General features: G+C 32.7%; 3 protein-coding genes across 18 annotated transcripts in view; 1 reads left to right on the forward strand and 2 right to left on the reverse strand.

The window, feature by feature from the left end:
* LOC141458105 (uncharacterized) overlaps positions 1-13,989 on the reverse strand; it is a 38,152-nt gene extending 24,163 nt beyond the window's left edge. For 7 of the 10 annotated variants that reach the window (XR_012460742.1, XR_012460740.1, XR_012460741.1 and 4 more), the window contains exons 1-5: positions 13,850-13,989; positions 12,322-12,597; positions 12,000-12,217; positions 10,489-10,707; positions 646-800 (exon numbers count right to left, since the gene is read on the reverse strand). The gene's annotated coding sequence lies outside the window, so the exon portion shown is untranslated. Of the gene's footprint in view, positions 1-645; positions 801-3,645; positions 4,025-10,488; positions 10,708-11,999; positions 12,218-12,321; positions 12,598-13,849 lie in introns of those variants that run through there. The other 3 variants (XM_074135700.1, XM_074135701.1, XM_074135704.1) reach the window with 3 other exon arrangements.
* On the forward strand, positions 254-20,797 carry LOC141458099 (frizzled-10-A-like). 7 transcript variants are annotated; one of them, XM_074135684.1, is made up of 3 exons: positions 254-559; positions 17,596-17,801; positions 18,799-20,797. In XM_074135684.1, exons 1-3 carry the CDS (start codon positions 383-385, stop codon positions 19,910-19,912), a joined length of 1,497 nt encoding a protein of 498 aa, XP_073991785.1. In that variant the 5' UTR covers positions 254-382; the 3' UTR covers positions 19,913-20,797. The 7 variants fall into 7 exon arrangements, with proteins under 7 accessions (XP_073991785.1, XP_073991786.1, XP_073991787.1 ...); XM_074135685.1 differs by lacking the exon at positions 254-559 and adding an exon at positions 14,751-15,026; XM_074135686.1 differs by lacking the exon at positions 254-559 and adding an exon at positions 14,751-14,987.
* On the reverse strand, positions 12,614-14,186 carry LOC141458101 (uncharacterized). Its single transcript, XM_074135691.1, has one exon. The coding sequence runs from the start codon at positions 14,037-14,039 to the stop codon at positions 12,681-12,683; it is 1,359 nt and encodes a 452-aa protein (XP_073991792.1). The 5' UTR covers positions 14,040-14,186; the 3' UTR covers positions 12,614-12,680.
* Positions 20,798-22,031: the final 1,234 nt, after the last annotated feature.

The raw sequence follows: 22,031 nt of genomic DNA on the forward strand, positions 1-22,031 counted from the left end.
AAAGTGTGAGAAAGTGACAATACTTAATACAAAGAGAATGAGGGGAACGCCAGAAACCTGTTTGCATGTTCGGGACCCTAACAAATGTACAAATGTACAACAATGAAAAAAAATAAATTTAGAAAGTTTGATTTATAGGAATACATATTTCTTAATTTGGCAATAAAAAAAAAATTAAATTGCTAGAATGATGTTCGGCAATGATCGTTAGTTTTCGTCTAGAAAGCATGGTCCGCCTTTGTGCTGGCCGACACAGTTGTATACCTGTTGGAAGGTTTGGTAGACAGTTAGTCTGTAGTTGTCAGTTCACCCGTACGTATCCCCAGTGACATTCTGTAGCAACAAGTTAGTCCATATACCGTACTACATCAAAGAGATAACAATGCGAATACTCTTAGTAATACTAGTTCTCATCACTGCCGACATTCAGAGATGGATTTTTGTTAATGGCCATAAGTGTGAAAGGATCACTGTACCTATATGTAGCGAATTGGGCTACAATTTGACCGTTATGCCAAATTTTGTTGGTCATGAAGATCAAACTACAGCAGAAAGAGAGGTATGCCATGTTTTTTTAAAAATTTAATTATGTTTACTAATTGTTTTTCAGCAACAATTTCAAAAAAAATCATTTGAGTTACATACCTCATCACATATATGTATATGTATATACCATCATATATACATTATATTTGACTAATTTGCTATTTTGTCTAAATACTTCCGCACATTTGTCTCACACTTTGTTTTAATTATATTTTTTCGTTCGGCTGGGCTATCTTGATACTTACGTACATCTCCTGGAACATAAAAATTATTATTTAATACACAAGAATTTTCATTTAATATCAATGCGGATAGTAAGAAAAATGTATAAAGATGATCTATACATTATTTTTTGTATTTTAGTTTCCACATCTATGGACAAAACATTACAAACTTCGCAGATGGTTCAAATTTTATGATTAAGTACCCCCCTAGAGATCCAATTAGTTTTAGTTGAAAACGGCACCAAGCTTTCTTTTTAAACTTGCTTTCATTTAGATCTTCAACTTTTATTTGAACCACTTTCCAAAAAATAGGGTACTTCAGATAGGAGTAATGGTAACGCCTCCCCTTTAGTGTGTTGTGTACATTATCACTTATGTAATATCTAGGATGGATGAGTTACTAAAACTCGCGAGTTTACAAAAATAAAGTGATAAGAAACGCAAATTCGTAATGGGTTGTTCAGATTTCCCATCATTTTTTGAGAATCACTCAAACTGAATGCGTTTAGAATTAGTATATTAACCATTTGTATGAAGAGCTATATCTTCTTTTTTTTTTTAAAGAAAATTCATTTTAAAGTAGTTTTGATAGGGATAAGGAACTTCTATTTACTTTCATTTACTTGTATAGCAAGTACTTGCCAAAGAATAACATTTGTGAGGATAAGATATTTTTCTGTTCCAGGATGTAATAAAGTCGCGAGCAAATAGATAATTCAATTCGCTGTTTTTGGTTTGGTTGAAAACATATTTCTACAAAGGGTTTTAGAGTGGAGAGTTTATAGTCTCAGTAGCTAATAGTTGCAGTCCGAAATAGAGGACTTTCGTTAGGTCCATAAAAGTTAATGTATATAGCAGTACGAGTATAGATTAGTTTCTTGAATAAAACGGGAATTTCTATCGAGCACTTTGTATCGTCGGTTAAGTTTCAGTCTCTAGAGTTTAGATTCCAAGAAAATCATTAGTTCAGGTAGAGTTCTAAGTAGTAAACTTTTTCAAGAGAAGGAAGGAATTTACAATTTATAAGTACTAGAGAGGGCAAGAAGGTGGCTCTTCAAAATGTGAAGGCTATGTGATTACATTTCTCTGTTTAATTTTAATTCTCTAATTTCTTGGACTATTCGTCAAGAAGACTAAGGCGTTCCAGTTGCGATACAGAATCTTTCATTGGATGTTAAAATAACGGTGTTTTCAGCTTTATACAAAAAAGGAAGGTTTTAAGTTGATAGGATTAACGCTTAAGTACATTGTAAAAAGATTAAGATAAATGATCCTCCCCGTGAGGCACCCTTACAGAATTTTACGTAGAAACAATTTTAAGGTATAATTTTGAAATCTTTTATTAAAGTTAGAGACTCTTTTTAATGTGAATTTATACTAGCTTCCAATGTTAACTCTCTAATCGTTAAACACTGATTAATTATTATAAGTTGATATAATCACTTCTACCTCTAATGATTTGATATTTCTACATTTTGATAGCAACTTGACAATTATATTACTTATATCAGACAAAATAAAAGAAAATTCTCATTGAAAAAGCAAATAATGGATAAAGATGACTTGAAATATCGCAAAACGGGATATTTTGATCATCCTATCAGGACAAATTTACAGAAAAGGTTAACAAAATGTTGAAGCATTGTATTTTCTGGTAAAAACAAGAAGAAAACAAAAAAACGGAAGTTTACAACTAAACAGTCTGTTATTTTGTACCTGCACATTGTAATAATAGCACTGAAATGTATTTTGCTTATTCAATCGTTTTTAAGAATACCGGCCTTCTGTGAAGAAATCGTTTCTTTTACCTGGCTTTGAGATACTTTGAAATAGGAACAGAAATGGAAATATTAAATATAAATAATATATATAGAAATATCAAAGAAGGTTAAATTTCTAGGACAAAATCAAATTATAGTTTTTAATTTCTTTTTTAAATTTTCTACCACTTCACTTTAGTGAAAGAATCGCAATCTGAGGAAAATAAATTTGTCAGAAGTGCGTATTTATCCTAAAATATTGTAACATAATCCCACTTAAAAACAATAAATATAGGTTTAAGCTTTTTAAGAGCAACTTTACAGATAGGGCCCTAAATGTTAATTGCTTGAACACTGGCTAACTCTAGGATCATGTGAACGGCATTGATCAAGAATTAGTACGCCTCTTTTGAGAAGCCGATGGGTGGGCTCATGTACTCAGAATATCAGAACCCAAAATGGTGGTGAAAGAGAAAATATGTTGAACCTAACAGAAAAGCTCAAAGAGTTATTGTACTGGCGGTGTTCAAGATGTTGCCCAAAACATAACGCCCTTCCTTAGTAAAGGCAATCCTTAAACAACTGAACTACAGAACAGTTTCAATATTGTAGTATGAGTGCTACTCATCAGACTAAGCATAATTTATACTTAAAGAAAAGAAAGCAGGACAGTACCTTCTAATAAGCTGCAGATGCACCTCTTTTCTCAATTGAATTAAATCAAATTAGAGAGTGCTCTTGTGAGGAAAACAACACAAAAAACCGAAATGTTGTATAGCATGTATGTCTCAGTGAGAGGAACCTCGCTGTGTAGACATCCCCAATTTCAGGAATAATTGCCAGCTGACCCAAGCATGATCAAACATGTCTCATCCTGTCTCTCCATTGTCTAAAATCTCAAAGCCCAGATGGAAAAAATAATAATAAATTAATTACAAGCAAATTGAAGGCTGTATTGGACGGAAATGCTCCCGAGGATACCGTTCCACGGTTAATCTTTCTAACTTTGTGGACCGAAACGCATTCTCTATTTACCATTCTTTAATCTTGACTTGAAAAAAAAAGAAAGCAAAGTGACTCGCACTTTGATGAAAAGAGAAACGAGCGAGCCTCACTTTGTAAAAAAAAAAATCCTTTGAACTGATGCCAACAGATTATTGAAGCTTGCTTCCCCTGGTGAGGAAAGGGGCGCAGACAGCTACACTTAATATTGTTTCCTTTGAGAATATCCGAATATCCTTTCCCTTTCCATCGACCTTTTTTAAACTCAATGCTATCTAAATAACAAAAAAAGAAATAGAAAACATTGAATTTTTAAATAGCAAGAGAAGAAGGTTCTTTTGATCTTGTACATATTAAAAAGAAATTAACTCTACTCCACTCACGACATCATCACCCATTATTTATTTAATTTGTCTTTTTAACATAATATCTTTCCACTAAGTAACAACTGTTCCCTTTGTTCTTTAAATCAGATGGTAAGCATATGTTTAGATACAAGTCTGTTTTCAATTTTTACTAATTAACGCATTTTTTTCTTTAATAAAACATTACATTTTGTAAGTAGTTATTTATATTATAATTTAAATGAATTTGCTAATATCCATCATACTTTTATAAATACATATTTCATATTTAGTGAGTTAGGTAGGATGTAGAGCGAGCGCTACCTAAAAGGGGTCGATGCACCTAGGGTTACAAAGGTCTTTCAGGAAATAACCTCTCTCTCTCTCTCTCTCTCTCTCTCTCTCTCTCTCTCTCTATGTTCGGAATGAATGTGGTATTTGTGTTGGGATAAAATATCTCAAATAGAAAACAGAAATCTCTAACTTAGTAATAAATTTAGCGATCAAAATTTTGTGAACCAAATGTTTAAAATAAAAATTATAAAAACACTGTTGCGGACTTTTTTTGGGTGCGATATATTTATTAAGAATTTCAGTCTTAATTTTTATTTATTTCTGCTAAGCTTTCAATCTAGGTTCTAGGTGAATAGATTAACTTACAATTTTAAATAGCTACCACGTAACAAAAATAAAAAGTTGAAAGTACAGAATAAATTTTGAAATCGAAGCCATTGTGCAATTGTTCATTAATCATTTCGGTCTCTGAAGATAATCTAGACCTCTAGATTGAAAACTTAGTAAAAATAAACAAAAATCGAAGACTGAAATCGACAATAAGTTTTCTTCCCTCTTGATTAATTTTGAAACATGAAACTTTTTTAAAGCCTTAATTTTCTTGTAAATTGTTCTATTTTATTTGTAAACTTAATTTAAAAAGAAAAATCTAACCCTTTAATTTAAATATTAAATTTCTCTTATGAGCCTGGTGACACTTATAAATAATTTGCTTTTGAAGAAATATACCTTTAAAACGGAAGCAAAACTAAACCCTCACATTTCTGCTTAGCAACTTCAGTTAAAATCTTCCAGTTGGGCTAGTACTTTTAGAGAGTAAATAATTTTGAATTAACGATTTTCAGCTTTTGAAATATAATAGGCGCACCAAAAGCACGCACATGCAAAGAAACAGAGAAGGAATTTAAACTTGAGAGAAGAGTTGAGAGGCAATAAATGTTTTCCTAAAAAACTAGAGATATTTTCATCGTAAACTTAATTTCTAAAATTTTGATGCCATTGCACTACTTCCTCTTTTAATAAAAGCAAAAAAAAAAAGTAAAAAACTAAGAAATTTAGTAATATACTACTAAATTTAATCTGAAGCAATAAATTGTTATCGCATTCATGCATTTTTTTACTTACACTATGCTAGTAACAATCTAGTTTTATTTCGATATGATAATAGCGGCTAAACATCAATTTCGTTAAATCCCCACACTTTTTTTATCAAGCTCATAAAACCTATCCTATTTATATAGCCTCTATAAAAATACTTTAGGATCATAATAAAAAATAGTAGTAGAATCTTTTATAAATGCTTACTAATAAAGCAATAAATGTTGATGATATGTCGTTGACATATGTTTTTATTTTATCTTCTCTTGTAGTAAGGATAGTTCTGTGATCACTTCAAATCAAATTGGTAGTCTAATAGCTTTATATGGCAATTTTTTCCAAGACAATTGACTTCTGGGAGACGGTTAGATTTGTGGTTAGATTTTCCAATAAAGTAACATTAAGTACAATTTACGAGTTATTTGTTTATAAATAACAGATAAATGTTTTACTAAAGTCACGAATTTCTACTAAATTCCAAACCTTTAAATTTCTTTCAATGAATCGTTAGATTAGTGTAGAGCAATTTGACTTTCCTTAATCATGTTTCAATTCTTGACTTGAGTGAAAGAAATATTTAAGTACGAGGGGGTACCCAAAAAAAACCGGAATTATTTTTTAAAAGCTATTTATTTACAAATTTTTTACAGAACAACCTTATCCCCTTCAAAATACTCTCCATTACAACTAATACATTTGTCCCACCGGTGCTTCCACTGTTCGAAACATTTTTTGTAGTCATCTTTAGAAATGGCTGACAGCTCTTCTTCGTTTTTTTCTTGACCTCTTCAATGTTGTCAAATCGGTGACCTTTCATGCCCTTTTTCATGCGTGGAAATAAGAAAAAGTCGCACGGAGCCAGGTCAGGCGAGTAAGGTGCGTGGGGCAGCGGAACCATGCCATTTTTAGCCAAAAACTGTGTAACAGAGATGGCTGTGTGTGCAGGTGCATTGTCGTGGTGGAAGAACCAGTCTCCTGTTTGCCACAAATCGGGTCTTTTTTGGCGAACACTATTGCGCAATCTTTTCAAAACTTCCAAATACAAGGTTTGATTGACGGTCTGACCTGGGGGGACAAACTCTGAATGGACTACGCCTTTGGCATCAAAAAAGCAAATCAGCATTGTTTTGATGTTTGACTTGACTTGACTTGACATTTTTTTGGTCGGGGTGAAGATGACGTCTTCCATTGGCTCGACTGTTGCTTTGTTTCTGGGTCATAACCATAGCACCATGACTCATCACCAGTAATGACCTTTGACAGAAAGTCTGGATCAGTTTCAAGCTGTTGTTTCAAAGCACGACATGTTTCAACTCGATGTTCTTTTTGATTGTCAGTCAGAACTCGAGGAACAAACTTGGCAGCAACCCTTTTTATCCCCAAATCTTCCGTTAAAATTCGCTGAACCGAGCTCCAAGATAACCCACTACTCTCTGACAGTTGATCAATTGTCTGTTGACGGTCTGTGAACACCAGCTCTCGAATTTTTTCAACATTTTCGTCGATTCGGGCAGTTGATGGACGTCCAGAACGAGGTTTGTCATCAATCGACATGTCGCCATTTTTAAACCGAGTAAACCACTCGTATACTTGAGTTTTTCCCATAGCGTCATCTTTGTAAGCTGTTTTCAACATTAAAACACTTTCAGCAGCATTTTTGCAGAGTAGAAAACAAAATTTCAGAGCTGCACGTTGTTCACTTAAACTTGCCATCATAAAAAACGAAAAAAGAACAAAACAGCGCTGGTAAAAACAATCACTGCAGATGAACAGAACAAGCCAGGCAGACAACACAGGCAGGACTGAACTGGCAAGGAATTGCGCTATACACGTCTAGCGGCAGAAATGCGTACTACATAAGCTCCATGCGCGGCAACGCAATTCCGGTTATTTTTGGGTACCCCCTCGTATGTGTACAGTCATGGAGTGCGTGTTTTTATATAAATATAAGTTTTTTGAATAAAGAAATAGTGATGTATATATTAGAATAATGTGTAATGTTGACTTTCTTAAAAACAAGAAAAACTACAAGTTTTAAGAGTAATGTTTGAGTTTTTTTTTTAATGTAGATGAACGCTATAATATTAAGTTCGTCATTACATGATTATGGTGAAGTAAATCTTATATATCTTACTTATACAGAATCAGAAACGGAAGGATTTAATATTGTTTCAGAAAAGCTGTAGCGAATTGCAGTATTAGTAGGTGATTTATCTAGGCATAATTACCAAAATTTAAAATTTATTTATTTAAAATTTAAAAAATTGTAACATTTTATATAAAACAAAAAAATTCCTCTGAGGAATTGGAAGCTGAGAAATACGTCGTTGAGAAATGTTTAAAGAGACTTGGTCTGACTGCTGGAGAAGAGTGTAGCAGTGTTTACGTTTACACTAGATTTTTTTGAAATCGCACAAACGCGCGCTTTATTTATTTAACTATTTATTTATTTATAAACAAAAACTAGGTTACTCCAGGAAAAATTAAATTTTGAAAACTTGTGTGGATGATCACAATCTTGTAGCAACTAAATGTAATAAAATTAAAAGGACAAAGTAGTGTCAGGATGAGACCATATAAGATGGAATGTTAATATCAATGGTGTATTAAAGATAATAAGAGATGTAGCGTAGGAATTGTGATGCTGCACATAGAACCATCGTATTAATGTTCAGCCGGTGGGCTGCCACAGGCCAACTAAAGAGTACATGGGCTATATCTTTCTCTTTTTATTCCTTGTTTCTTGTGGCAGCCTCTTCCCATCGCCTTTTCCAGACTATCTTCGGCACTCCACTCATATACTATGTAATTATCTCACCTTCTGACACGCCAACAACACTAACACACACCAAACTCCCCACACCTTCTAGAGATGATGATGGTACACTTTACCTGCCGTTCCCTGCCTCCATCCGTTTCCATACTATCATTTTTTTTAAAAAAACCGTCCCGCTCTTAATGCTATTATGTTTCTTTTTTCTTTCTTCTTTTTAATATAAGTATATGAATTAAAAAAATCTCTTTTTTTTTGACATTATTAACTTAAAACATCTTTATAAAAATTAACATTTAAATGCTTAAATATATATATATAATATACATTAATTTATTCTGTAGAGAAAACAATGATTAATTTTGTTTTCTTTTATTTTCTAAATTAAGTTATTGCGATCAAGGTACGTACCATCTTTTTATTCAATTTATTTATTTATTGCGGGCTGAACAAGTATCTACCAACTTACGTGTCGTGAGGCGGTACGGATGAGGATGATCGAAATCTTTTAATTGAAGTTCTCTGGGAATGTTTCTCACCGCAATTCAATTAGGATACGGTTTTTACTTCATATATTATGCATTTGTAAGAGAAAGTAAAAATGAAGATCACTGAGTAATATGAAGAAAATTGGTTACTGCGGTACTTTAAGCAATAGAAGCGAACGTAAACATTTTTTAAAAAAATTGTAAGTGCCGTTTTGAAGAAAGGGATTCAGATTCTGCATTTAAAGAGTACATACTTCAATTTGACAATACAAAACAGTATTCACGGATTGTTGATTTTTGAAAGCAATGATACCATTTTAAGGGTTAAAAATCTGTCCCATTCTTCACACAAACGAGTTGTAAGTAAAATGTTTTAGGACTTCTGTGAACATGGATGTAATTGCTACTTAGCTAGGGGCTTTGCACGCACGGTTAAAGAAGGAGATAATATTTTAAAAAATAAAAATAAAACGGCTACTCTTCACTCTGAGGGCCTCTTTTGTCATTCAGGCTTGGTATAAAAAGGACAAAAGAAGGCAGCAAGGTTAGTATTGTTAAGTAAGAAAAGGAAGGCCCTTCTTGCTTCTCTATTCACTATGAAAGGAATACCGACATACCCAGGGCGGTTAGGGTACCAGGGCCAATTTGTTTCCTGGATAGGGGCGAGTTCCCAAGGCGATTTTATGGGGCTAATATGTGGAGACCTCTATTAGCCACATTTCCACTTCGCTAACTCGCTGCTATATAGGGCACTCAAGCCAAACAAATTACAAACATTCTTTTCTGTACAATAACATAAGCAGTAGTGGTACAAATTATTGGCAACCATTAATAATTTAAAAAAAGGATTACACGGCAACCTTTTATGATTATTGTATTGTACATTAGATAAAAATCAGTAAAATTAGATTAAATGGTATCTTCATAACTGTCAAAAAGTAATCAATATAACAGAACTAATTTGGATAGTTTTTACTTTTTTAGGACATAGTGAAAGTATTCTAAATAGAATTTTCAACTGTAAATGCATTTTTTACGTCAACTGGAAAAAAAGAAAAGTAGTAGTAAAGTAATCGCCTATTTTTTCGGGCGGGGCTTAACGTCCAACTACCGATAAGGTGTCGTGGACGGAGGCGACTAGCAAACATACTTTACTGTAAATTTCTTTTATTAACCATTAAATAAAATCCAAGGCCTAAGACCGGGAATCGAACCCAGTACCACAATATATATTAGCGTCGCAGGTCTCGCCTCTAACCGCTCGGCTACCGTGGCGCCTGTCAACTGGAAAAACTTAAAAGTGGATTTCTTTAAAGTGCGGTTACAGAAGGTTAGGGCGCAATCACAAAATACAATCTTACATATAGACAGGATAGTGCCACACAATTTAGATTTATCTTAGTCGAAAACCTCTATGTGCACATCGCCCATGGATCAGTATACGTTTATTTGTCCATGTGAATTACACAATATTTTCAAGTCTTATATTTTCCAACAGACTTTAAGAACAGAAATCACGCTAAGATATAACTTTTGGTTGATTAAAAAAAAAAAATGCCAACTTGATTCAGCACGGATGACTAGTAGGATCTCTACAATGTGGTGGTGCGCGCTTCAGAGGCGAGGAGAGTGGGAGACAAAAGGCGGCGACCTAATTAGTATGTGGCTGTGGCCCCAGTGTGGCACATGACCGGACTTGCTCCTCTGCTGAAGCGGCCCGTCTCCGTCCTACTAATGTACATCTACTTCTTGCACTCACTCACACAGTGACAGTAGTATTAAAAACCTACCGATTGAAGTTTACCGACACATCCTTCCCCACTATTTCTTTCTTCATGGTACACTCTGGTGCACCACACTGCTCTACACCTTCCGTCATCACGCGCCGCTCAACCGTAAACATAAATGCACTGTACAGAACGTCCGTACAGTCTTGTAAAAACTACTTGCAATACTCACATGTTACTTCTCTCCAGCTTTTTCATTTCTGCTTTTTATCATCCATAATCATCATCTTCACATCCATTGAAAGTATTTGTTCCATACTTGTACTGTACTAGCAAGCTTCTCCTTCATTTCTCAGACATCCTGTTTTCAACCTTCCTTCCACATTTTTTTGAGTTTTTCATCGTCATATATTTAAGAAGCTGCCGCTTCTTACAGCTTTGTTTTAAGACACTGTTAAACAAAACAAAGAAAAAAGTTCCTTACGAAATATTTTTATGGTATGTTAGATCCAACTTAACTGGTCTGATTTTTGTTTTTGCATAAGGTAAATACTCTGTACTGCCAACATTTGTTCTCATTCAGCATCTTCAGAGATTATAATATATTTTAATAAAATAGTATTTCGTTAATAACATTTTTGAAGTGATAATTCATTTCTTATTGTTTAAATGCTATCCCAGCACATTTATTTTAATAACTAAATCTGTACCTAGTAAAATGACATGCTTGGCAGCCATATTAAATGTCAAGTAATCCAATCGGATTTTTCAATTTTACTAAAATCAGAGTGAAAATTTCAATCTTTGGAAGATTCTTACGTTTTATTTTCCCTCTCAAATGAATTCAACTAAAAAATATTTCTTTCACCAAAAAAGATTAATTATACTCCTAAAAAGTGATACCCTTTATTTCAGGCGTGTCGTAGACATGAACGAATTTTTTCTACAAAAATGTTTCCAACAAATAAAAAGTGGTTTATACTTGAAACTCGAACAGAGAATCTCACATTTACTACTCTACATTCATAACCACTACCGAACACTGCCCCACACTTATGCATAATTTAATTTGCAACATGCAAGAAATACTTAATTATGAATTGGATTCAATTATTCAATAATTAGCTACTAAAAACCAATAATCATTTGAGTAAGATATATTAGTCAACCAGAATGGAATTTCTTCCCAAACCATCTATCTGCGCTTGCAAATAAGCGCAAGCAGCAATATAATGAACATGATTAATATTTAAGTAATATTAATGAGATATTAATTGTTGCAAAATATCCGATTTGTTAGAAAATGATTAGAACGTTCAAGTTATTCAGTTCTTAACAATTTTGTAGCAAGAGACTTTATTAAATTTTGCTTATTACATGTTGACCTATATGACCTACACGTTGACCTTTTACTCTTTTATATAACTTTTTCGAAAAATTAAATTATAAAATGAAAATAGCAGTGAGGGAAATTATTTAAAAAAGGTAGCTTTTTCTACTTAAAATGTCCTCGGTCTCTTTTGCGAAAATATGTTTATTAATTAAACATAATTCTTTTTTTTTTTTTTTAGGTAATCATATAAAATTTAATGAAAAAGGTAAACCGTTTTTCAGAAAATCGATGAGGTATAAAAAAAATGCGCAAGGCGGGTAGATTGTCTTTAAAAAAATAAAAAAAAGAAACACGATTAATTACTATTCTAAAGGCTCGTCCAATCAAGATAATTACTATTTTCTAATTACCTTTTTTTTAATTTAGAGAAGTTCGTGCTTAAAATCCACTCTCATGGATTCCTCCAACCTATCTAAATAATCACCACAATGTAATCTTAAGTCAATTAACCAATAAGATTTTTTTTGGTTTTCAAATCTTATGATCAATTCGACACAAACACGATCACCAACTGCACACTTTGATAATGTCCATGCCACTTTTGTTGCAGTACAGTGGAAATAAAGCCCTAAAAAGATGAAATGCAAAATGAGCATTGCATTAATTGGTGTAGGGTAATTAACAGAATTCGAGATGGTTTTTAAGAATAAATAATAAATAGGAGCAACTTGCCTCTTTAAATGGAGAACCCTAATAATTCCATAATAGTACCGTAAATGAGATTCTATTCTCATGCACTAAATATGAAGAATATTTTCTAAATATGTGTATAGAAAACGGAGATTATCCTGTTCATTAGTTCATTCTGAGCATTACATTAGTACCGGAAAACTGAAACCATGCGTTTAGAAGTAACTAACTTTGCTTATTAATTGTGAGATTTACCCAAATGAGAAACGCTTGAAAGTTGCTCATCCACCTCCATCATTAGTCATGTGCACCTGAAAACTGTAATAAACAAACATTTTATCTAAAAAACGTTTTATTGTAATATTTAATAAAAAGAGAAAGGAAATAAAGTAATTTGTAGTTCATTGTTTTTGTGAATAACAGCTGCACAAATTTTTTGACCACGACTCAACAACTTGTACTAAAGCATTTATCTGTAGACTCAGTTCTTCTGGAGTAAGTGTTCCTGTGCAATTATTTTTCTGTTTGGTTGTATTTATAGCATTATTTGATCTTGTTTTACTCCCTGAATCAGAATTTGTTCTTTGCAAAATAAATTTGGAATCAGACTTTGATATCCTGGCAACGTTTGATGTTTTCAACTGAGAGTTTCTGATGCTATTATTTTTTCTAGTTTTTCTTTGAGGATTATTTATACCTGAGTTACTTTCACAACATGAACTGGAACTAATTTCGTTATCAGATTTCTTTAATTTTTTTTTCCGTGCACACTTACGACCTTTTATACTTTGTTTACCAGATGAAACAGATGATTTGGACGATGTATATTTTAAGGATGTTGAAGGGATAGGTGTAAGCGTAGGTTGTAGAGTTGTGGGCATATTAGTGCTGTTAGAAAGACACACTTCTTTTTTTGATGTTTTACATTTCAGGCATCTACGCGGTTGTTCGGTTATCCAACTGCTAGTATTAGTCGTTTGATCAAGTTTTTTATTCAAAATATTTACAGTTTTGGTTAGTTCTAAATTTTCCGATTGCAAACTCTTTATTTTCTCCTGTAAATGAAGTCGTTCTTCACGGCACTTTACAAGGGATATATTTTGTGGTTGAGGAAAACTTGCTATGTTGAATCTACTACCTAATTCCGCAGCTAAACATTTCACTTCGTCTTCCAAGCATTTCTTGTCCTGCACTAATTTTAGTATTTTATTCTGTAAAGCTGGCAATTGTGTAGCACATTTATTGCAAGAAGTTTGAGCCAATTCTTCTTCCAATCTACGTTTCTCTTTTTCTAAATAATTAATTCTTTTTTGCAGAATTCTAGGATTGGGCATACCACAATATTGCAATGGTAATGGATAATGAATTTTATCGAATTCTACAGTGTAGATAAGTATAAGGTATTTACGAGTATCTTCTTCTACTGAAGGGGAACACCTGACTTGTTTCTGCCTTTCACTCAATGCTAATAAATCTTTATGATTTAAAAGTTCGATTCGAACACAATTGTTTGTTCTTAATATACCAGAATTGAGCATTGTTACGAATATAGAGAATTTTTTATAGTTACCTGTTCTGCGGGTCAATTCTTCTATGTACATAGAATTATATGTACACACCCACTTTTCTGATGTGGTGTTGTCAATGATACTTAATTTTAGTATGTTACCTCTCACATACATTTTTATGAGAAAATCTTTCCTATCAAAGGAATAGTTTGTCACTAAATAAGGTGATTCATCACTTTCAATCACTGACATAGTGAAAATATGTAACTTTATGTTGGAAACTAGTATTAAAATATCAGTCTTTAAATACTCTAAAGGAGTTGAACTATATTTCCAATAATATAGATTCGTCTTCAATGAATAGGTTACAAAAGAAAGCACTGAAACTTAGCGGCAACTGCTAAGATCAGCTGACTTTAAAATGAACTGCATGTTACTCCTGTAAATTAAATAAAGGATATTAATGAGGATTTTAAATTTAAATTTTGAAAAAAATATTAAATTTTTTTTCAGCTTTTTAAAAAAATATTTAGAATTGAAATATAAATGTTACAATAATAATAAACTTTACTTGTTCTGTCACTAAGTGAATGACTTTTTAGGAAGAAACAATTTTTAAGATACCAGCCACTTCTTAATCAGTGCCCTAACATGACGTAAACTAAGTCAGACCATATTAAAGTCATTATTACGGTCTGTTAACACTAAGAAAGAATGTTAAATAATTATATGTGCACTCATATCATTTAAGATCTCTGGAGGAGCAGATAAAAATCAAGTTCTTTCCTTTTATTTCTCTTTATGATGACCGAGTCTACAAGTTGAATAAATTACTTTCGGCTGGAATACAAAAGAGGCCAATCAAGGCGATCCTTTATACAGGTTCTTCTATTGGTGGATCACTCTTCATTTTTATGATCATACAAATAATTTTGTTATGCTAGAAATATTATTTAATTTCTACGATTTGCTTTTCCATTAACTTAAAATAATTTTTACTTTCATTTAATCCCAATAAGTATTGTGATCACATTTTTAAAAAAGTGTTTTTAAGTTTCGAGACAGTTATAGTAGGTACTATTTTGTGGTTTAAACAATGACTTTATTATTCTCTTGAGTTAAAGAGATATGTATTTGAAAACTGAGCATAATAGCTTACCAATAAGTGCAAGCAAACATATTTTATGCCGCCCCAACTTGGTAAAAATGAGTAACTTTCACATTATCTTAACTAACAAGGTTCTAAAAGATTTATATAATTTTAAATACAATTAGAAAGTAACTGTTATTTATACATATACATATATTGTGAGAACGAAGTAACATACTGCTAATAATGTGTAATTTTAAAGTCACAATCCGAATGGTTTAGCACTCAACTGTCCAAGGACTTACTCGTACGCTAGAGGGGCTAGACCGTGGCAGATTTCACGGGCACCGTGTCTAATGTTCATCACTGACATTACATAGCGCTCCCACGGTCCAAAAAGGGAGTCTACTGCGCTTTTCTATTTATTTTAATGTTTTTAGTTTTGAATGTTTTCACTAAAAATTTTATATTTCAGATAAACCTCGTATTTTCTTAAAAAAAAAAAAATGTATAAATAACTTGAAGGGACTACTTCGAAACTTTTGTTCTGAAAAAAGAGCTGGAACTAAAAGGATTCAAATATGATTTGAGTTATTTATGAATGGTGTACATATCTGTACCTCGGAGAGAAAAGGCACCATGTCCATTTTTTTCGATTTTCAGATTTTGGCATCATTTTACAAATTTTTTGTTGCTCTTTCTACAGGTGTAAAGCACTATGTCCTATGTTTACTGTTAAGCGATTTATGTATTTTTAAAAAGCACCATGATACTTCATTGCTTAAGGGTAAAAGGCACTACATGGGCATAAATTTTTTTCACAATGGAGATCAAAATAAAATATTTTAAAATATGGGAGGTTAAGTGGCCATACCAACTGCAATAATTATGGTGAGAAGTACAAGAAAGAGTACAACCGGAAAAGTGGAACAAAAAATGAATTTGGAAAAATATCTTTATTTCGCTCCCCTGTAAAATTTACTTTTTGTGACATGGTGCCTTTTCCCTCCGAGGTATAGATATATCACAGCTGGTTTTCAGTTAAATACAAATGGCTCTTAGAAGGCAATGGAAACAAAAATCTTTTTGAACACTCACAAGACTTACTCTTAATTAACTCTTAAAATGTTCCCGAAACTTCAAATTTTTCCAAGTTTTTAAGTTCAAAAGAGGATTCTTTTACATCAATTTTCTGACAAAAGCAGTCGTTTTCTTAACCGAGTACTCAGTCCAAAAGTAAAAAAAAGTGTAAAGAATTTTTACAGTAACGGCCAAATAATTTTCATCAAACTCTGAAGTTTACTAAAAAGTAATTTCGCATTAATATATAAATTGATGACAATGTCGTGCAATTCACTGCATTAGCTCTTTAAAATGAATCAGGGACTGAGGTAAATATATACTGAAACTCTGTTACAAAGAGCATGCAGATTAATATTATAAATATGGTATCGTTACTCTTTTATTTTCAAGAAAATTTGTTGGTTAAAATATATTAATAATTACATTGTGGGTGTGCGAGGCTTAACTCAACAATTTTGTTAACTGTAATCCGTTGAATTTAAAAAAAAGTAATAGTATAAGTATTATTTTTTACAAGAAGCTAATCGTGAAAAAAGAAATTTTGCGGTAGAATACAGTTGGACACAAAGAAATTGAAAGCAGTATTGTGGTATCTGAGAGGCCAGAGGGTCAAGTCAGATCACGTAGTAGAAAGGGACATTGAGCGATGAGTTCGAACTGCGCCTCTAGTGTGCATTGTTTTGTAAGTGGTCTCCTCTCCACTGTGACGATGTGCTTCGGTGACTGCTAGCACGACAGCCCTGTGATTATGAGTTCCCCCACTCGTCTTTCCAATAGTTTTTATGGAATATTTTTTCGATTTGTAAATTCAAAAAGTATAAAAAAAATGGAAATAAAAATAAATGAATAAAAGATGAACAAAAGGATTTCGTCTTTGTAATAACAGCAGAATGATCGCGATTTTAACAGCCACTACAATTATCTTGGAAGTTCCATTACCAGTATCAAGAAAAGAAACAAGAGCGAGGGAGTACTTTGTCCTTCTTTTCTTTTATCTAACCACATGTTGCAAGTTGCAATGAATATTCCATCCACGCTGTTTCTCATACTTTTCTCTGCACTGTGATTCTCCCTAACACTAGCACACACAAGAACTCTAATTCCCGCTTACATTCATTTTTTCCCATCCTCTTTTTTTAAAAAACTCCATAGTACATCTTAGCTTTGCGGGTCTCCCCTCTATCCGTTTTGACATCGCTAAGCTCATGGGAAAGTTAAGCTGGAGTTGCCTCCTCCTAAAATAGTGCAATAGATTTCTAGAAAATTTGCAAATTAGAGTTTTAGGGTTTTAAAACGAGTGAATACGGTGAATGAACGTTGTTAATAATTTATTCCAAATTTTTGTTCAATGATATCGTTGATCTAATATCGTTCACGCTTAATTACATTCATTTATTTTTTCTTTACACTATCTACTTATCCCGAATGAATGTATGTATTACTGTAACAGGCTTTAATATTTGAATTTATTTCCTTGATTAACAGCCACAAAAAGTAATCGACTAAATTTATTTAAATACTTTATCAACAACTAATATTATTTATTTGTGACATTTGATTAACATTTTTTCAATTTACTTAAATTATTTTTTAAAACTACAATGCGTAACTGATAGTTTGTTTTATTTATTTCAGTTGCAGAACTTTATGCCTCTGGTCCATTACAACTGCTCAAGACATCTGCGATTCTTCCTTTGCTCTGTATTCGTTCCATTTTGTTCTGAACATGTCATTGGTGCTATACCGTCATGCCGAGGTCTTTGCGAAGAAGTACAATCTGATTGTCAACCTGTAATGGAAACTTTCCACTTCACTTGGCCAGTTCAGTTCAACTGTTCAAGGTTCGCTTTTATTTATTTCAAATAGAAAAAAATATGTTTAATTAGCTAAAATTTGCAAAGAAATTTACAAAAAAATATTTATAAAAAATACAAACACAAAATACACATACATCATCACGAAGGGTGAATGTGTGTCTGCTCAAAATTTTTTATTTTCGATTTCTTTTGTTGATTTCAGTTAAAATGATGTTTATTAAAGTTAATATCAAAACAAAAACTTCCGATGGATATAAATAACTTAAAGAAAAAACAAAGTGTTTCCATACTAAAAAACCAATGTTAATCTTTTAAGAAATTTCTCCATGAACTCCACTTTGACCCAAATTTTGCAAATTAATATGTTTCTTAGTCCTTACAAAAAAATGAATAATAGGACACTGCTAAGAAACATAAGATAGGAGACTGCAATTAATTAATCATTTCGCCACCAACACCTATTTCGCTGATGAAACTCATTTAGATGAGAAAAGCCGTTACTATTAGTGACTCTTTTTCAATAAAATCTTTAAATAATCTTTTTTTTAATTATTATTATTAAATAGCTCTAAATATTTTTTTAATCATGATTTAGCAATTTTCAAGAAAGGTAAACATAGCACTTTTACCAGAAGTTAGTTTTACTTACTCTTCCTCTAACATTTATAGATTTTATGTACATATTCATATTTAAAGGAAATTTTTGGAACTAATTTCGAATAAACAGGAAATAAGTTCAGTAGATTGATATTGCCACCAACTGATCTGTACCAAAATTAATGGTTTTTGAGGTAGTTCGAAACAGCAGAGAAATGAGTTTTTTTTCGCTTTTGAATTATTTTAATTGACCACATATCAAACAAACACACAAACTGGCATGTGCTTGTGCTCTTGCAGTAATACAAAGAAAATATACCTCATGTCGGTGGTATTATGCTACGTATTTTCTAAATATTCGAACTCAGCTATCTTACGCGAATAATAAACCACTATGACTTCATGGTGCTTATTATATTTTCAGATTTCCTGTGGGAGAAAATAATGGATTATGCATGCAGTTTCCAAGTGGTAGCAGTGAGAAGAAAGGAACAGGCGGTAAATGGCTCAAGGATTGTCCGCCAGACTACACACCTACAAGGGACGGTCGGGAGTGCAGCCCTCTGTGTACAAGCGACGCTCAATATTCTAGCATAGAGAAAACATTCACTGAACGTTGGAACACCGGCTGGTCTTGGTTGTGTTTCATTTCAACTCTGTTCACATTGCTCACATTCTGGGTGGACCCGCGTCGTTTTAGATATCCAGAGAGGCCTATTGTGTTTTTAGCTTTATGCTACAATGCTATGTCATTAGTATACATTGTACGTGGAGCTGTAGGACCATCAATTGCTTGTGTTCCATCTACCGAAGGCTACGAATCATATGTTGCAACTGATGGATTGGAAAGTGCCTCATGTACTGTAACATTTCTAGTACTATATTATTGTGGACTTTCTGGCAGTGTTTGGTGGGTGATTCTTGCTACATCCTGGTATTTATCAGCAGCTAAAAAATGGAGCAGTGAAGCTCTTTACGGTTTGGCTACATATTTTCATATGGCAGCTTGGGCAGGACCGGCAATAGCAGCATTAATGGCTTTGACATTACATAGGGTTGCCGGTGATGAATTAACAGGTTTATGCAAAGTATCCAGCGATTCAACCATTTGGCTAGTAGTATTACCGCATGGTTTAATGTTATTGGCTGGTACAGTTGTCGGAGTTTTTGGTGCAGTAGCTCTGGTCAATGTACGTTCAGAGATACTAATGTCCGGCGGCAGTGCTGCCAAACTTGAACGTCTAATGACTAGGTTGGCTGTATTCACAGCTTTATACGTTTTTCCAGCACTGGGATCTTTATTTTGTTCCCTTTATGAAACATTCCACGGGGCAGAAGCCATTTGTCTATCAGGAAGCTGTGCTTCTGCAAGCCATCATGACAGCAATGTGGAAGTAAGTTTGCTGCGTGTTTTTTTGTCGTTAGTGGTCGGAATTTCGTCGGGAATGTGGGTTTGGTCTGGAAAAACTTGTCGTGCATGGAAAAGACTGTTCTCACCACCACACAAACCACAGCCAGTGCCTTTAACTAGAGTTTAAAGAAACATAGGTTCCCGTTATTTATTTATTGTTTCCTTTAAATAACCATAATGGCTGAAAGAGGAAAAGTGTGCTGTAGAAAACTGTTCTTACTTTTACATGTATTCAAACAACTTCTCGATGAAGCCTCTTAGTCGTACGCCTTTATGAAGATGTCACTTTTGCGATTTCGTAAAGCGAATTAATGATAAAATTCTAATGATATCGCAGAGGGCATCAATCTGATTAAAGTGGTGGTGCTTCTTTCTTTAATTCATTTAAGAAATCTTAAGAATTATGCCACCAACAGTATTGAAGAATTTTACCCGCGTCTTTCATTAGATTTTAGAATAAGAGTTTTGGAATAAACGTTAATGCTTGAAACATGTGTGCACATAAAAATTCCGTTATTAACAAACAGGAAAAGAAGTGAAATTCAATGATTCTTCTAAAAGAACTTCTTTGTAATTATTTCTGTGTACATTGTTATTAGGGTAGCTTTAAGACGGACGAAATTTTCCGGTTTTAAGATTAAGCGTAAATATTTTGTAAATAATTATTGATTAGATCCATTAATTTACTTTCAAAAAACTCAATATTTACAGCCGATGTAAATTTATTGTGTAAATAAGAAAAAGTAAACATTTTCTGTATATAAATACAATGTGGAATAAAATAAAATATTTTACATAATTTTGGTACTTTTAGCTCTGTTAAATGCTGTTCTGATTAAATAGTGTTATTATTATTAGAAATGTATGAGTGGAAAGAAAAAATATTTTATATAACAAACGACCATAATATATGCTGAATCAAAAATTTGATGCAATTGTAAATTAGCAAATGTATATAAAGTGTAAATTTAGAATTATATACTTGAAATAAATAAATTATATTTTATTAAAATATATTTATATATATTATAATACTTTCTTTATCTTTTGGATGTAAGATGATTTCTTATTTTACTTATCATAACTGTTGTGCAACAATAATCACTAAACTTACTTCGTAGAGGTTCTCACAGATGAGCTTGGAAAAGTTTTATCTGTAGGCTTGTTCATTTTTTTTTTTTTATGTATCTCAAAAAGAAGCAATTTTTTATTTAACAAGTTTAACATTTTAACAAGTTAAACATTCTTTCAAATAAAAAAATACGGTTTTATTGTGAACTTGGGACACTAGTTTTGAACATAAGGAAAACTGAAAGAGCCTGCATCTTTTTTTTCTCTCACTCCGCAATAGGCAGAACATTCAATAATTATATGGAGATCTTCTTTGGAGTAGCACCACATACGTCAGAAGTACTATTCTGGGTAATTTTATTGATTGGTAAGAATTTGATAATTTTTAGATATTGAGAAGTTATACTTGATGGTTCTCAACTGGTCCAAAAGGCAAGTACTTTTGAGGGGATGATCTGCTTTCAAACAGTTTTGAATAAATAATACGCATTATTAGAGGAGTTGGATGATCTTTCTAGATCTTTATATAAAAGAGAATTTGTATTTATCTAGCTTAGGGGGAATCATTTATTTTAGAAGATCAACGGATCAGAGATTTTCAGGATATTGAATCCTTCAAACTGAATCAATAAATTTTCCAACTGTAAGATCCATTTGTTTGATCAGGATTTAGGTGCACGCAAGCAATCGCCTCTACAAGTGCACAACACTACCCAGCTATCTGACTGTATTAGACTTTAGCATTTTAAGGAATCCACTAAATAAAAAAAAAACACTCTTCAAGACTAGTATGGACAGATTTATTCCCCAGTCTCACGATGATTTGGGGGTATTTCTCTGCAAAAGTCAAGACTTCTGTAGTAGTTAATTAAAAAATAGGCATTTCTTAAATGACACTTCACGATTGATGCCCAAACTTTCGCTACATACAAGAGAGATGGGACAGCGTCTGCCTGAAATAGCTTCTTTCTTATAGCAGTAGTACTTATTTTTCAGGCGGACTTTACTTTACTACAGAGTTCTCATATTAAACATTAAATAAAATAAACCTTGAATGGAACCCAGTACCATAATACTTATTAGCTTTGCAGGTTTCACTTATGACCACTCGAATATCGTGGCGCCTTCTCTCTTATATTCCAATCCATAAGTGACGCTCTGATCAGGTGCTTAAA

This window comes from Rhodnius prolixus, unplaced genomic scaffold (assembly GCF_049639745.1).
Source record: "Rhodnius prolixus isolate KJV_2025 unplaced genomic scaffold, Rpr scaffold_5, whole genome shotgun sequence".
Taxonomy (NCBI): domain Eukaryota; kingdom Metazoa; phylum Arthropoda; class Insecta; order Hemiptera; family Reduviidae; genus Rhodnius; species Rhodnius prolixus.

Coding starts and splice junctions, on each gene's coding strand:
- LOC141458101 (XM_074135691.1), bottom strand. CDS start 14,039: ATGTCAGTGATTGAAAGTGATGAATCACCTTATTTAGTGACAAACTAT.
- LOC141458099 (XM_074135684.1), top strand. CDS start 383: ATGCGAATACTCTTAGTAATACTAGTTCTCATCACTGCCGACATTCAG. Junction 560..17,595: donor AAACTACAGCAGAAAGAGAG/GTATGCCATGTT, acceptor TATTTATTTCAG/TTGCAGAACTTTATGCCTCT. Junction 17,802..18,798: donor GTTCAGTTCAACTGTTCAAG/GTTCGCTTTTAT, acceptor TTATATTTTCAG/ATTTCCTGTGGGAGAAAATA.